The sequence below is a fragment of the Colius striatus genome, chromosome 4, assembly GCF_028858725.1.
Source record: "Colius striatus isolate bColStr4 chromosome 4, bColStr4.1.hap1, whole genome shotgun sequence".
Taxonomy (NCBI): domain Eukaryota; kingdom Metazoa; phylum Chordata; class Aves; order Coliiformes; family Coliidae; genus Colius; species Colius striatus.
In genome coordinates, this window is record NC_084762.1 from 60,743,276 (window position 1) to 60,757,494 (window position 14,219).

At 43.7% G+C, this 14,219-nt stretch overlaps 1 protein-coding gene across 1 annotated transcript in view; it reads right to left on the bottom strand.

Annotated features, from left to right (window-relative positions):
• LOC104551236 (cytochrome P450 7B1) overlaps positions 1-13,518 on the bottom strand; it is a 125,518-nt gene extending 112,000 nt beyond the window's left edge. The window contains exon 1 of the mRNA XM_061995963.1: positions 13,239-13,518. Within this exon, the coding sequence (XP_061851947.1) occupies positions 13,239-13,333 (95 nt within the window). The 5' untranslated portion in view covers positions 13,334-13,518. The remainder of the gene's footprint in view (positions 1-13,238) is intronic.
• Between the last annotated feature and the right edge of the window lie 701 nt (positions 13,519-14,219).

The following is a 14,219-nucleotide window of genomic DNA, read 5'->3' on the forward strand; positions in this document are numbered from 1 at the left end:
GATTATCAGCAGAACTGCAGTAGGGCCCTTATTTATATTACACAATCCAACTGTGCTGGTTGTTTTCCATATACAGAGCAGTTTTGAGAAATTTAGCCTGCAAGGTCATGTTTATTGAGGCTGCTTTGACCAGCCCAACCTTGGAAAATGAAAGAGATGTCCATATTCTGCACTAACTTGCAGTAAAATTCATACTTTGGAAGACAATTGACTCATCTGTTCTTTCTACAATCTTGAGAAATTCCCTGACTGCACAAGCAGGACAGACTTTTCAGAATCTATACCTATATCTGATCTGCATGCTTGGGACCAAATAGGATACCAGAGGTACAAAAGTTCATGGGTGCTACCAGCAGGGATTTTGTTACCCAGAGCCTTGGTCCCTGCACATTGAGAAAAGCTATAGAGGATGGAGATGTCTTGCACATGTGGGAAACCTAGGGCAGCCTTCACTTTAGGAGTCACCATCATCATAGCACACAGAGATTTCCATCTTCTTGTCATCCCCAGTGTTGCAGTCTTTCCAATGAAAACTGAAGCTGGTGTGAAGTCTTTAATGCAGTGAGTGAGGGATCAGAACCATTTCTAACACCACATAATTGCATACAAAGTTAGAAGTATAGCGTTTTGTTGGGGGTTTTTTTTCACATGGTCTGAAGACAGAAACCATCTGATGCACCAAATTAGCACATTACCTTTGTGCTGAAAACAATTACAAGAAAAAAATTTTCCTGGGCTTTCATTTTGATGAAATGAACCTTATCACTACAGTTTAAGCTGCTTTATCCCTCACATTTCTATTGTATATAGTGAATTTGGGTCTCTGGAACAGTTGAAACACAATTCAGAGGCAAGAGATCACACATATGCGTGGCTCCTAAACAATAGTCTCGGAGGTATTATTAATAACAAGATACACCGAAACAGTGTGTGAAACAAAACAAACAAGATTTTTTTTTTAATGTCTAAACAAAAAAAGAATCATTTGGTCTCATCTGAACTATCTCTGCTTTTCACAGCATTGGTTAAAAAAAATTGGTTGCTTTTCTCCTTTTTCCCAAAACAAGCAGGCAAGCATGTAATACAGAGGCTATAGAACAGCACCAGGTCCTGCATGTGCCTTGGTCCACCCAAATGTTCTTGGGAGTGGGGTGAAAGGATAGACATGTTGTTTCAGTCCATACTAACTTGCCATGGAGGCACTAATAAAGATACATGAGATGATCTTGCCCACACCTTTCAGCAGGTATTTATTTGCAACAGCAGTATTTAATACTTTGAACAGAAGATGGTCTCATTTGTTAGATTTGGATGCCATCTGAGGCTATCTTTCATCACTTTTAATTAAATCTTCTCAATGTTTAAAAGGACATATGTATCCACTAATGAGACAAATACATCCACCTTTCTTAAAGCAAAGACAGAATGGTGAGAACAACATACAGGACTCATCACTCAAAAGGAAAAAATAAACAAAATTCAGGTCATCCTTCCCTGCACAATTTCAAGTGCAATTGTGTTCAAGTCAATTTTATGCAGCCAATGCAGGAGATGCTGCAATGGCTAGACTATGCAGGACATAAGATTTCAGAACAACTATGCTTTAAGGACATCTGTTCCTGGGGGAGAAACACAAACTTAAGTCCTACATCTGCAAATGAAATCTCCAAGTCAAGAAGTCTGACTTTCTTGCAGACCAAAAGACTCCAGCATTGTCTAATTCAGATTCTTGTCACTGTAGGGCCAATCGGAGCGACATGGGGATCTCCTTAATATTTACAAATATCTAAATAGTGGATGTCAGGAGATTGGGGCATCCTTTTTTTCTGTTGTATCTAGTGACAAGACAAGGGGTAACGGAAAAAAGCTGGAACACAAAAAGTTCCATTTAAACTTAAGGAAAAACTATTTTCCTGTGAGGGTAAGGGAGCCCTGGCACAGGCTGCCCAGGGAGGTTGTGGAGTCTCCTTCTCTGGAGGTCTTCAAAACCCACATAGATGCATTCTTGTGTGACTTGATCTAGGTGGACCTTCTTTAGCAGGGGGCGTGGACTAGATAATCTCTAAAGGTCCTTTTCAAACCCTACCTTTCTATGATTCTATGACATGCACAGTTTTATTTTAAAGTTTTTGTAACAACATGTTTTTAAGGCTCTAAATATATTATAGCTGATATGGTGCTATCTGAGAAAGTCCACAAGTTATGAAGAAAATGCCTTCACTCATAATGTAGTAACACCCCGTAGAATCTATTAGTGTTTTCACCACACAGGGTGCAAGAAACTAAACCATTAAAATAAAAAAAAAAATCTAACTCATCCACATATGCAATATATCTTTGAAGTTTAATTGTAATTTTTGTATCTTAAAGCAGCAACGCCAGAAACTCGGCTGTCTGTTCAACCACAAACCAGACATCACGCAAGCAGCTGTTTCCTAAGCCATTGAACACCGACATGCACAAGGAACCTCTCCAGTCCTGCTGTGAACAATTCTGTGTTGCTCCTTAGTAGTGACAGAAAATTTAACCTGGCTTTAAAGGATATTATGTGTAAGCCACTAGCATAGCAACTTCAAATTTCCTTTATTTGATCCTCAGAAGGAGCCCAGGCTCTGAATCCGGCTTGTTGTACTTCTTGGAAATGAACCTCCACCAGCCTTGTATACTCTGATGGCAACTGTTACTGAAAAGCCCTAACATCTTTTGTGTACCATCATGCACTCTTAAGCTTAATTTCATCATCAGATATACATGTTTAAGCCTTCCTGTTGTTGAATCAGAATCTTTCAGGCATGTATTCGGGTTAAAAAGAGCACCACCTACAAGCCTTCCCTCTCAGTACTTTAATTTTTTCTCCCCATTTTGCCCAAATACCGATTCTGCACATTCATCATGTTTTACAATTGGTTCTTGGATGACTCCTGAACTGAGAGACATTTTCACTTCTCGTACAGCTACACAGCTGCTCCTTTTTAAACGGGAATCGCACATGAGCGTTGCAGTGTGGGCTCTGGCAACTTGCCTCGCCCTCAGCTGTAGGGCTTGGAAATTTGCTATTTAAGCAAAACGGTTATCATGCTGAAAGCTAACCTAGACATCTGAAAATCTATTAAAAAAAATTGAAAATCCTATCCAACAAAATAACATTAAGTTTTCAAAAGAAATAAGGAGGAAAAATAGTCACCTGGAAACATTTTACAAATACTAGTACCTACCGACACAAAAGTACATCTTCCAGAGAGGCTTTTTCTGTCTTAATGAAGTATAAATCTGAGATGGGTAAATATCACAGATCAATTCCTGAACAACTGAAGGAAAAAATTACACCTTGTCATCAATCCACTGTTTGAGTTATTTTCAGAGAAGCTTCCCAAATGCAACTCCCAAAGCTTCTCATGCTGAAAAACCAGCTGGAGAGAATTAGTATGGCTATGATCTATCACACACCAGAAGCTCTGAAGATGAGCTATTGTAACCTAAAAAAAACCCATGCCAGGACTGAAAAGGAAAACATTGAGCAGTACTTCCCAGCTAGGGAAGAAATGACCAAATGCTACAGCAGCATCAGTTGAATGGACCAGTAATGGAAGTCACTCAAATTCTCTCCAAAGAGATACCAGCAATTGTCCTTTCTTCAGTAAGCATCCTGCTTTTGTTAAATAGATTAGAGTATCTGGGGCCCTATTAGAAATTTGAAGATGATCTCTCTGAAGCCTTCAGAGACCTACAGCATTACACCGTGACAAAAGGGCAAATCCTCCCTTCTGATGGCATGCATACAAAGGAAGAGTACAAAAAGACTGAAATACTGACTTCTTGGAAACTTAATTTTAATCACCAGTTCTCCATCAATTCTGTCTACTGTGCTTTAACAGCAGTACTTTCTCTCGTTAGAGTTTCCTTTGGGTTTTTTGTGGGAGGGGGTTTGAAGCAGTTATTGCCAGAGCTATAATTCTAAAACTTCTGCATTCTCACACAGTGACCACAATTTCTTCTAAATACTATATAATTTTAAAAAATAACGAGAAAGTGGCAATTTTCTATGATAATTTCTTCAACATATCACTCAGAAATTTCACATTTTGTTCACTCTTTTCAGGTGAGGCAAGTGACACGAGAATTTGTAATGACCACTCAGGAAAAACCTGGTTAAGGGCCTTCTGAGAAGCCAGGAATTTGGGTAAGAAAAGAGCAGGCCACTAAGCAGTCTGCAGATTTTTCCAGGGAGTCACAAGATATCAGAGAGGTGACCACACTTAGCAGTGTTGCACTCTGTCTTAGCCACCAGTAGGAGACTGACTGATACAAGAACTCAATACATGCAGAGCGAGGCTGTCAGTGAACCACATGAGCAGTTTGTGACAAACATGGACATGCTCTCTGACAGGTCCCTGGGATGCCACGGACCAGGAAAGAGATGCTTCTTCAACTTCCCACTACGTACATGAGTCTGCAACGTGCAGTGTTGTGCAATTTGGGTTTTCACTGCCATATCATAAAGGGACAGTTGTGTGACTGAGAGGATACTCCTCTAATATTACATTTTAGCTTCATTTTTCTCATCTGTTTTTCCTTTATGTGCCTCCACAGAGCTTGAGCAGGCTACCCTGTCAGGACACCATGCAATACTCTCCCAAATCAACAAAGATGCATCCACCATGTTCTACTCAAACCTCCTACCACCAGGCCTATAGTATGAGAGAGAATTATTTTTTAAAGAACATTAGTATAGTGCTTAGAAAACTACAAGATTAAATCACAAGAAGCACAACCATAGCATTTTTTCTGCTGATTTGAATTACGAATAGAAAGTACAAGCAGCTAAGAGGAAACAAGATATGTTCTATACGAGAGCCAAGATTTTTTTTCCTGACATGTGCCAAACAAGGAGAAGAAACAGAAGAATCTGGCACCATTAAAAACAGTTTGTGGAGAAAGGAACTGAATATCTACAGCCAAGCTCCATGTGGTTTGTAAAGAGGAAACTTTTGTTTTATGGGACTCTCAGTCAGCCAAAAATCTCCCAGACGGCATGCAAATGGATATTAGCCTAAAAACCTACACGCATCTTGCAGAAAGATCAGTAAATGGTTGGGAAAGAAAAGGAACACAACTGAAGTTTTAAATCAGAATTCAAAATATGCCTCGTGGTTGAAAAAGTTAGTTTACCAGACAGCTATAATGTCATATATGGTAAGCGTGTTGGAAAGGAAAGGCAGCAAGTTAAAGCACAAAACTAGAAGTCAAGAGAATGAGTTCCAACCCTGGCTCCACTACCAAGTAGCTCTATAAAACTTGGGTAAAAGAAAAAGATTGCCAACTTAACTGTGAGATTTTCCTTAACTTCACATAGTGTATTAACATTGCACTTATGCTGTTTCTTTTAGCTTCTATATTTCTTCCACTCCCTGGCACTATGCACTAAGTTTAAATAAATGACTAGATGGAGTATTGGGAACAGTTGCATTACTACACCACAAGTTCTGCCCAACTACTTAATCAAAATACTTGACTGAAAAAAAGACCAAACAATTTTATATGGGACTGCAATTTTCATAACTGAGCGAAACACTGAAGTGGCTGACATGATTCAACAGCTTAGATGAATATTGCAATAAAATGTGCCATTTCTGGCTTAAAAAGTATAACTACATCTTGTAGTTCGGCATACAGGAGAAACGGAATGGGCAAACCTATTGAGTGGTTATACCATACAAGAGGTTTTTTTCATTTTCTCTGGCAACTATCAGAACGCGCTCTGAAGCATTCAGCTATGTTAAACGTAAAACAAGAGGGACCACACTGACCTCCAATTTACAGCAGGGGTACTGAGGCAGAGTCCACAGGCAAGACTGCAAGCTCCAGAAGCATCCAAGTCCCTGCTTCCTACTGAAGTCACTTCTCCCTGTGGGAGTCAGAGGTGCAGGTAGCTCTGTAGGTCACGACTATAGCCTGTCCTTCAGTCACCTGCTGATACAGCTCTCTAGTGGTATCACCAACAATTAAAATGTATCAAGTGGCACGCTTTGCCATCATGCTTAACACAAAAGTAGTTAATATCTCCTGAAGATGGTACCAGGGTTAAGATTTGACCCTTTGTGTCTTCCTTCACACCAGGCTTTGTAAGTAATATTTCAGCTAAGATTTGCCAACCAACACATTTTCCTCCTGTCATGGTTTAGCAAGGTGCTGCTTTTGCTTGGTAACAGGGGGAGCGGGTTACAGTGACGATCCAGTAAAGTTTTTGGACTCTCCCTCAGCTCTTGGGTTCAGACTTACCTCTGGCTCAGCTGGGCCAAGCTCGTGCCTCTGCCATCACTATTTAGAGATGGGAATTTGAAGCGCTTCGGAGGAGGTGTAAGAGTGGTACAAGATGGAGGCGACCACACAGACTCCACAAGCAGAGAAAGAGGAAGGAAGGAGGAACACCAGACCAGAGACTCCTCTGCGACCCGTGGTGAGAATGCAGCTGTACCCCTGCAACCCATGGAAGGCAATGGCAGGACTGAGAGCTACCAGCAGCTCTATGTGAGTATGCCCAGACAGGCGAGAGACTGTGTGAGGAGGTGGCCATGGCGCAGGCCGTGCTGGGGAGCCTGTGTGCCACAGAGCAGATCCACACGAGAGGCAGAGAGGAGCTGCAGCCTTTGGGATGAACAGACATCGGAGCAGCCCATGCAGAGCTGCCAGGTATGTGAGGTACCCTGGGGAGGTGCAGGGAGGACTGGTGCAGAGCATGCCTGCCCTGAGAAGACATAAAGGGTAGAAGCTATCAGGAATAGACTGACTGAAACCCCCATTCCCTGCCCTCCTTAGCTGTTCATGGGGGATAAAGACACCAGGACCAGGGCTCTGAGCCTGGGAAGAGGGAAGGGGTGAGGAGAAGGTGATTTTAAAGGCCTGGTTGTACTCTTCATCATTGTGCCACTCTGTGTTGTTTTATTTTGGTTATGTTTTGGGGTTTTATGGTTATGTTTTAGTTGGTGTTGGATTAAATTATTTTCTGTTTTCTTCTCACAGCTGAGTAACCTGGTCTGTTTAGTCCAGGACTATAGGCCGCAATTAAGGTCTCCCTGCCCTTTGGCAATTCTCAGGTCTTTGGTACTTAAGGATAATCATGGTCTTTTGTTCCCTGATGGGCCTAAACCACAACACCTCCTCTAAATACAGTAGTAAGCATGAACCTCATTTTTTATGCAGTCTGTATTTGGTCAGGTCCTCCTTCATACCTTTAGGACTAGCACCTTGGATGAGAAGCAGAAGGGTTAATCGTTCAGTACTTTATGTAAGTTATGGATGCTCCATGCTTTATGCTGCACTGGAGTAATAAAAAGAGCTGAAAGCAATTCCCTTTAATTCTTGCCCTTTAATTTTATTTCCTCCAAAGAATAATGAACGGAGGAAAGCAAAATCAAGCGCTTCAAGGAAAAAAGAAATAAAAATATTACATTTTTCATGAAAACTCTGGAAGGAAAAAACACTGTAAAAGTAAAAGCCATTGTAGTTTAGTGAGAAACCTGAAGCTAACAGTTCTTATTGCCACTAAAAGTATCTCCACCTCACACACACATACGTACCAGGATGGCATATACTGATGAGTTCTAGATGCTAAACAAGACCAGACCAAGTACAAACTAAAGCTTAGCAACCCCAAACAAAGTAGGTCAAGAAAACTGGGAGGGAAGGGAAACTGTTGCTAGGTGGCAGTGTACCTTAAGCAAAGAATATTGTAAATCATAGACTACTGGAAAAGTTTCTTAGCTGCTAAAAGAGGTGTCATCTTCAGTGTCATCATCAAAGCCTTGTTGGTAGGAAGCAGAGCCTGAGATGCACAATATCCAGACTGCATATCAGAACTACAAGCAGCAGGGCTGAAAAAGTGGGGAAAAAAAAGAAAAACCTGTATTGAGACCTGTGATTGTACAAGACCCGCTACATGAAGTCTCTCCAGCACTATTAGGGACATAAAAGAACTCAAAAGCCAGTGAACTGAGTCTTTCTTGTACATCTCGAGAAGGCTATGCTTTTGCTTACTTTGTTTTATTCCACCTTCACTAAGCTCTTATCAGAAGAAGCAAGCAGAGAAATAGGCTTCTCCGGCATCTTGGCAAGGCAGTGCAGAGTTGACAGGAAACCCAAGTGTGATGGTGAGAAAGAAAGGGGTTTTAAGACTACTTAAGAAATACAACTGTTCCTTTTCTGCAGTTTCAGTATTCAGTCCTAATCTTTTCAGAGTGGAGTAAGAATGGATCATAACATTAAACAAAAGGAGGTCATGAAAATGCATGCACTTGCTAGAACTCCAACCAAAAGGATGGCGGAAAAAGACTTTATAGAAAGCCAAGGTAAGATGAGAGAGGCTGGATTTTTCTGATACCCTTCTATCTGTCCTTCCTGATGTTCCTTCCAACAGAAAACTACCTTAACATATTGCCTAAATTAGCAGAAGTGGTAAAAAAGACAGGCTGATGACATCTTGTGAACTACAATTCACTTGGTAAGAGAGCTGTTAGCAAGCTCACAGCTTGTCACAGAGAAGGATAAGATGTTCTTGAAGGCAAAGACACAATCTATATTCTCTTTAACAATATCTATCTGGGTTTAAGAGAGTAATTTGGGAGAAACATGAAAGAAGCTTTGCTCTCACAAGGCTTAAAATCTGTAATTCATGACAGTAAAATCCTTTCTGAGAAATTTATCAAGTAATTCATCTTATGTTGACTTTCATCTACAATTATACTGTTTAAGGGTTTTTTTATACTATGTTCCGATGCATTAGAAGTTGGTCAGAAAAAATATATTAGAACATACATGCCCTGTAATTCCATGCATGGTAATTTGTCTACAGCTGTACAGTAAAACCTATACAAGTTATGTGTGCCGTATTATTGTATGTTTCCTTGCAAGCAAATCTTGACTGTGAAGTCCATTCATAACAATTAAAATATCAACCTTACCAATCTACAGAGTTTCAGAGGGAAAAACTTTTACAAATCCCTTCATTGGTGTACCTCATATAGGATGTGTGTATAACTTTCCAGCCAGAGATAAACCACTCTTGAGTGCTTCCACTTTGGGGTCATAATCTTCCTGTCTGACAGACTTCAGGATGCAAACCTCAGGACAGTAAGATACAATTTCAATGGATAAATACAGACACAACAATCTTTGTTCCACTTCTCTCCACTGACCCCTTCCCAAAGCCAGTGGTTTTCATTTGTGGTCAGCCTGAGCCTCTTCCTCTTCTTGGTAATTTGCAGTGTTTTCCCTGCAAGGAGGGAGGCAGAGAGCATCCCAGCCCTGTCCCCTAACTGTCGGTTACCATTTGAGATAATTCTCAGTCATGGAGCTGCAATAAACACTAGCAGCTAAAAATAAGCATCCATTTGAGCAAGAAAAAGTAGACTAGTAGTACCACATCTACAGAATTAACTAGGAGTCAACGCCTGTTGATCTTGAAGGCCCTTCTGTGACTTGGACAGCACTCCTGCTGGAAGACAAGTAGGAGTTGGCTGAGTTGGCTTCACCTGCCATCTCACCTCCTGCACTGTGAGATTATGCACATCTAGTAGAAAAAATGATTTAAAACCAAAAATAAAACTATAAAGCTGGGACAGAAATAGACCTTTTACGAAAACAAGAGAGAATAATCTGTACAATCTCCAGGCTAGGAAGTCATAGAGTTTTGCCGTAGCAGAAATACCTTTGTGAGGAAGCTCTCTCTGTAGAAAATACATTCCCCAGCAAACAGCCTAGACAACCTTTTCTTCATTTAACCAGCAAAAGGGAGAGTTTTCTGTAGCATGCTGAAGGCATTGCGCTTCATTTGACAATGAAGTTTAACTCAAAATAAAAATTTCTGTGATTAAGGAAACTTTTGTTCTACTACTGTTTCTGCACCATCTGTGATACAAAACCTGGCAAAGACTCCAATTAGTTTCCTTTGTGTTATTACTGCCACCAGCACTCAAATTATAAACATTTATACAAAAGGAATTTCCTCTTCCTTTCTTTGCTGTCTCCAAAGAGTAGATCAAAATACTCTAGTAAGTAAACTTTACTGAACTCACCCTGAAATCTCATGGTGCCAGATTACACCAACCACACTACACAAACAGGCAACAGCAGATCAAGTCAATATGACACCTCTCCTGACAAAATCATTTCTCCAGTAACAAGCACAGCGGGTGAGGAAATGAAGCAGACGCACCTCACACCAAGAAAGGTGAAATCCTGTAACATCTTGTTAAGGAACATCAATTCATCAGATTTCATTGGTTTTGTTCTCTGGGACATACAAGCCCTTATTACGCTCCTGGACACACATAACTCTCGTGGCTCTACTTCCCCTCACTCAAGCGGGACAGAGGCCTCATCCAACAAAATAAACTTAGCAAACTTTTTAAGTTAGCACTTAGTAGCACTCTTCATTTCTATACACACATTTGCTGATGGAACTCATGTATGGCTGTACCCAAGATGTTCAGTTTGATTATTCTGGTAAAGTTTACCTTGGTACTTTAAACAATCCCCTCACACAGAGCTTGCTCACTGGTACAAGCCTATCAAAATTATCACAACATATTGATTTCTATAAAAATGTGCAGAGGTGAACTAGCAACATCTTTTCTAGCATAGGTAAGCTATACAACACTAGAATGGCCTGCATTTCTGTCCACCCGTGTATGAATACAACCTTGACTTTTGCATTTACTCACACAGTAGTTTACCAACAGCCCCTATGTCAACAGGTTTACAAATGTGTTTTTGTGGATTCCTGAGCAGGAGTAGTCCTGCCTATGCTGGCTGACTCAAATAGAAGAAAGGGGAAAAAAAAACCCTGATACATGAAGGACACATGGGGAGAGATAAACAGATAAGGGACAGCTGAGCAAGGGAAGATTATAAACTTACACCAAGTCTGCAAAGCATGAACAAAGCCTCAGCCCCATTTTTTTAATCCACTGCACTCTTAATATAGCTCTTCTTCCTGGACATCAGAAATGGCTGCTGTACTGCCAGATATCTCTCAAGACCATGCACAATTTATCTTCTTCCTTTGCGCTACAAATTAAATTAATTGTACGTCATACTGTAGCAGGATAATGCTTGCTCAGCTGGTGCTGGTGGAGACCAGCACGTTATGCCGAGGGTTGTCATACAAAGAGGTTGATGGGTTTTTCCACTTCTTATTTCCAGTTGCTTGCACACTAGTGCTTTGTACACTTCTCTGAGAAACAGCATAGGATTTAAAGTAGTTCATTAATCAAACAGCAGTTTGAGGTTTTGGTGCAATATGGTATGCCTTCTTGTTGTTGTCCCCTGTATAATATCACTCTGTCGTGACACAAATGTCCAAACAATTTTGCTGTAAACTCTAAAGTGCTGACTTAAAAACTCCACATCCACAAGGGTTATGAAAACGACCCAAAATTGGTTCTTTGATCTTTTTTCTCTACCACTCACACCTGGCTGAAAAGTACAAGCAAGAGCTTTGCCTGTTTCCATTTTTAAAAAAATCAGTCTTTTACAATTCTACTAGAATTTCTACTAATGACAGGCACAATTTTATAATATGGCTCAGTCAGTAGCCTTCTAGCCCTAAAATTACACCCAATCCTATTTTGCCTGACCATGTCCTCACTGCTTCCTATTTGCTTTCTGTGCTGACCTCTTTTAGGGAGCTAGACTTGGAAACTAAACCAATCAAAAAAGCAACTATTTTTTTTTTTTTATGGTTTAACTCCCCAAACTAGCTGAGAGGGCATCAGATAAGCAACAGGGAGGAGGTCTGACCAATCGGGCAGCACCTATCCAGCAGCCATATCTTAAACTACTCTGTCAAGTAGTTTGTCTTAAGGGATGTCTTTCACTTCAGGTATGGATTGGGCTTTCTAACTCAAATCACATTAACAATGGATTTTTCACTGTTTTTCTCTATTATTTGATTAATTCTACACGTGGCCCCAAAGTAAGGGTTATTGGTTTAAAAGCTGCCAAACTGACATTCTGATTTTTTTTCAAGAGGCTAGTAATGCAATTTTTAATATTTTTTTGCACTGGTATGTCTGTGCCTTCAAAAGTAATTGTCAACAATTAGGAAAAGTAGCTGTTTACTATTTAGAATATTTGCTACATGGTAATTAAAAAAATGCAAACGATAAGAGTGAATACTGATCCCTCCCCTTCTTCACTCCTCCTTCACCAAGGCTTTACACACATTTTATTCATCAGATGTGGCACAGACAGTGAAGAACATCGAGCATTGGCAACATAAGTGAAAAAATCCGCGAAAAGGTTAGCAGGTAAAGAAACAGGTATTGTTCAAAAATAGAAGTAATAGTTGCAGATAGTGCTTCTTCCCCACCCCCTCCCCCCAAACTCAACTTCTGCTTATAGTGTCCCGAAACATGTGTGTACCTTCTGTGAAGCTTTAGATCGTATAGTTGAAAGAAACTGATGGCAACACCGTGAGAGACACAAACAAAAGCCACCAGAATGTCCATGACTCGACTGTTGGGGGCTTTGCTATTCCCTGTCAGCTACTCATCACATACAACACTGGCAGCCGAGGGCCCATGTTGCAACCCGGCGGCGTCAGCATTTGCCCACCGTGCCTCAGTAGCTAAGGTCTGTGCACCCTGGACTCCCTGAGCAGGCTGTCAAGTGCAGCACACGGTCTCTTTTGCAACACACGGTGCGCAAGCAACATTCGGGTTTTTAAGGGTCACCCACGTTCACACGCCGAGCTGCCACGGGCCAGGTTACGCGCTTCGCTCGCCGGTTGTTTTGGCACACTGACTTTCACGCACCCACGACAGACGAGCCCAGCCTCCCCAGGCGCTCCGGCCGCGGCGGGCACACACGTGCTTGCGGAGGACTCCCCCCGGCCCGACCCGGAGCGGAACGCCCGCCGGCCCGCGACTCTCCCGCGCCTCCGGCGCCGAGTGTCGCCGCGCAGCCCCCGCCCGCGGCGCCGCCGCCCCCGCGCTCGCCACAAGCGCAGTAGGGGGCCGCGGGCCGCCATCCCGCGAGACCCCGTCGCCCCCGGGCCGGCGGGGAGGAGGCGGCGGCGGGCGCTGATAGGGCTTCCCGGCGCGGAGGGGCGGGCGGAGGGAACCGCGGCCCAATGCGCGGCTCGGCGGCGCGGCTCACGCCTCGCAGCCCCGCTCCCTCTGCGCGGCCGTGAAGGAATGTGGCGGCCGACCCCCGCCCCGCCGTCCCCGCCACCCCAGTACCTTTTCCTCCTGCAGAGCAAGCACACAGCCCAGAAGAGCAGGGCGGCGGCAGCCGCCCCGCCGTAGGTGCCGAGCTGCAGCGCCTCGGGGCCCATGCCGGCAGCTTTCGCCTCGGCGGCCGCTGGCGCTTTGCCGTCGCCGGGGAGGAAAGTTTCGCTCGTCTTCTCGTTCCCTGCAGGAGAGGCGCCCGGCCGGTCGGCCCTCCCCGCCCACCCCGAGCCCAGGGGGCTGGGTTTGGCTGCTCGGAGCCGGACTTGGCGAGCGGGCCCGGTGCGACCCGGCCGGCCCCTCCCCGGGGAGCGCCCGGCTCGGGGAGGGTCGCGCCTCCCCGCACCCGCGGCCTCCGGGCGGCAGACAGGCAGCCTCGGCCTTAGGCTTGCGGGAAAAGGCTCCAATGCTCCACTAAAGTCCCAGGACCGAAGATCGGAGGGTCCTGCCGCGCCAGAAAGCGGCCACCGCCCCTCCGCTCCCCTACAGACCGAGCCTCGGGTGGTGGAGCGGCGATGGCGGGTCCCCCATGCTTGGGCAGGTAGTGGCTCTGGCAGCACTTTGACCTCCACTTGGTTTTGGTACAAACACCCTATGTGTATCACCTCCTTTAATTACAACACCTTCCCACCGCTCCCCCCCCTCCCCCCCCCTCCCCCCCCCAGCTTTGTAAAACAGCCTGAGGTGGAATAAATGAGCTACGAATAGTGAAAGTTGGGTCTTGATGTTGTGCCGAGTGAGAAGTTCAATCCTCCCGCCGTGCCAGCCCCTCAGGGCGTGTTACAGAGAGGGGCAAGAGAAGAGGAGGCAAAAATCCGACAGCTAAGGCAATGGAGATATCCCCAGCTTGAAGAAGTGGGATGCAGAGGAGCAGGGCAGAGGTCCAGAGGGTTTAGTACTGCATGGAAGGGCAGGAGGCTAACAAAATGCCATGGCAACAGCTGTGCCTTACAGCTCTGCTGCCATTTGGTACAAGATACAGTCAGAAGTACT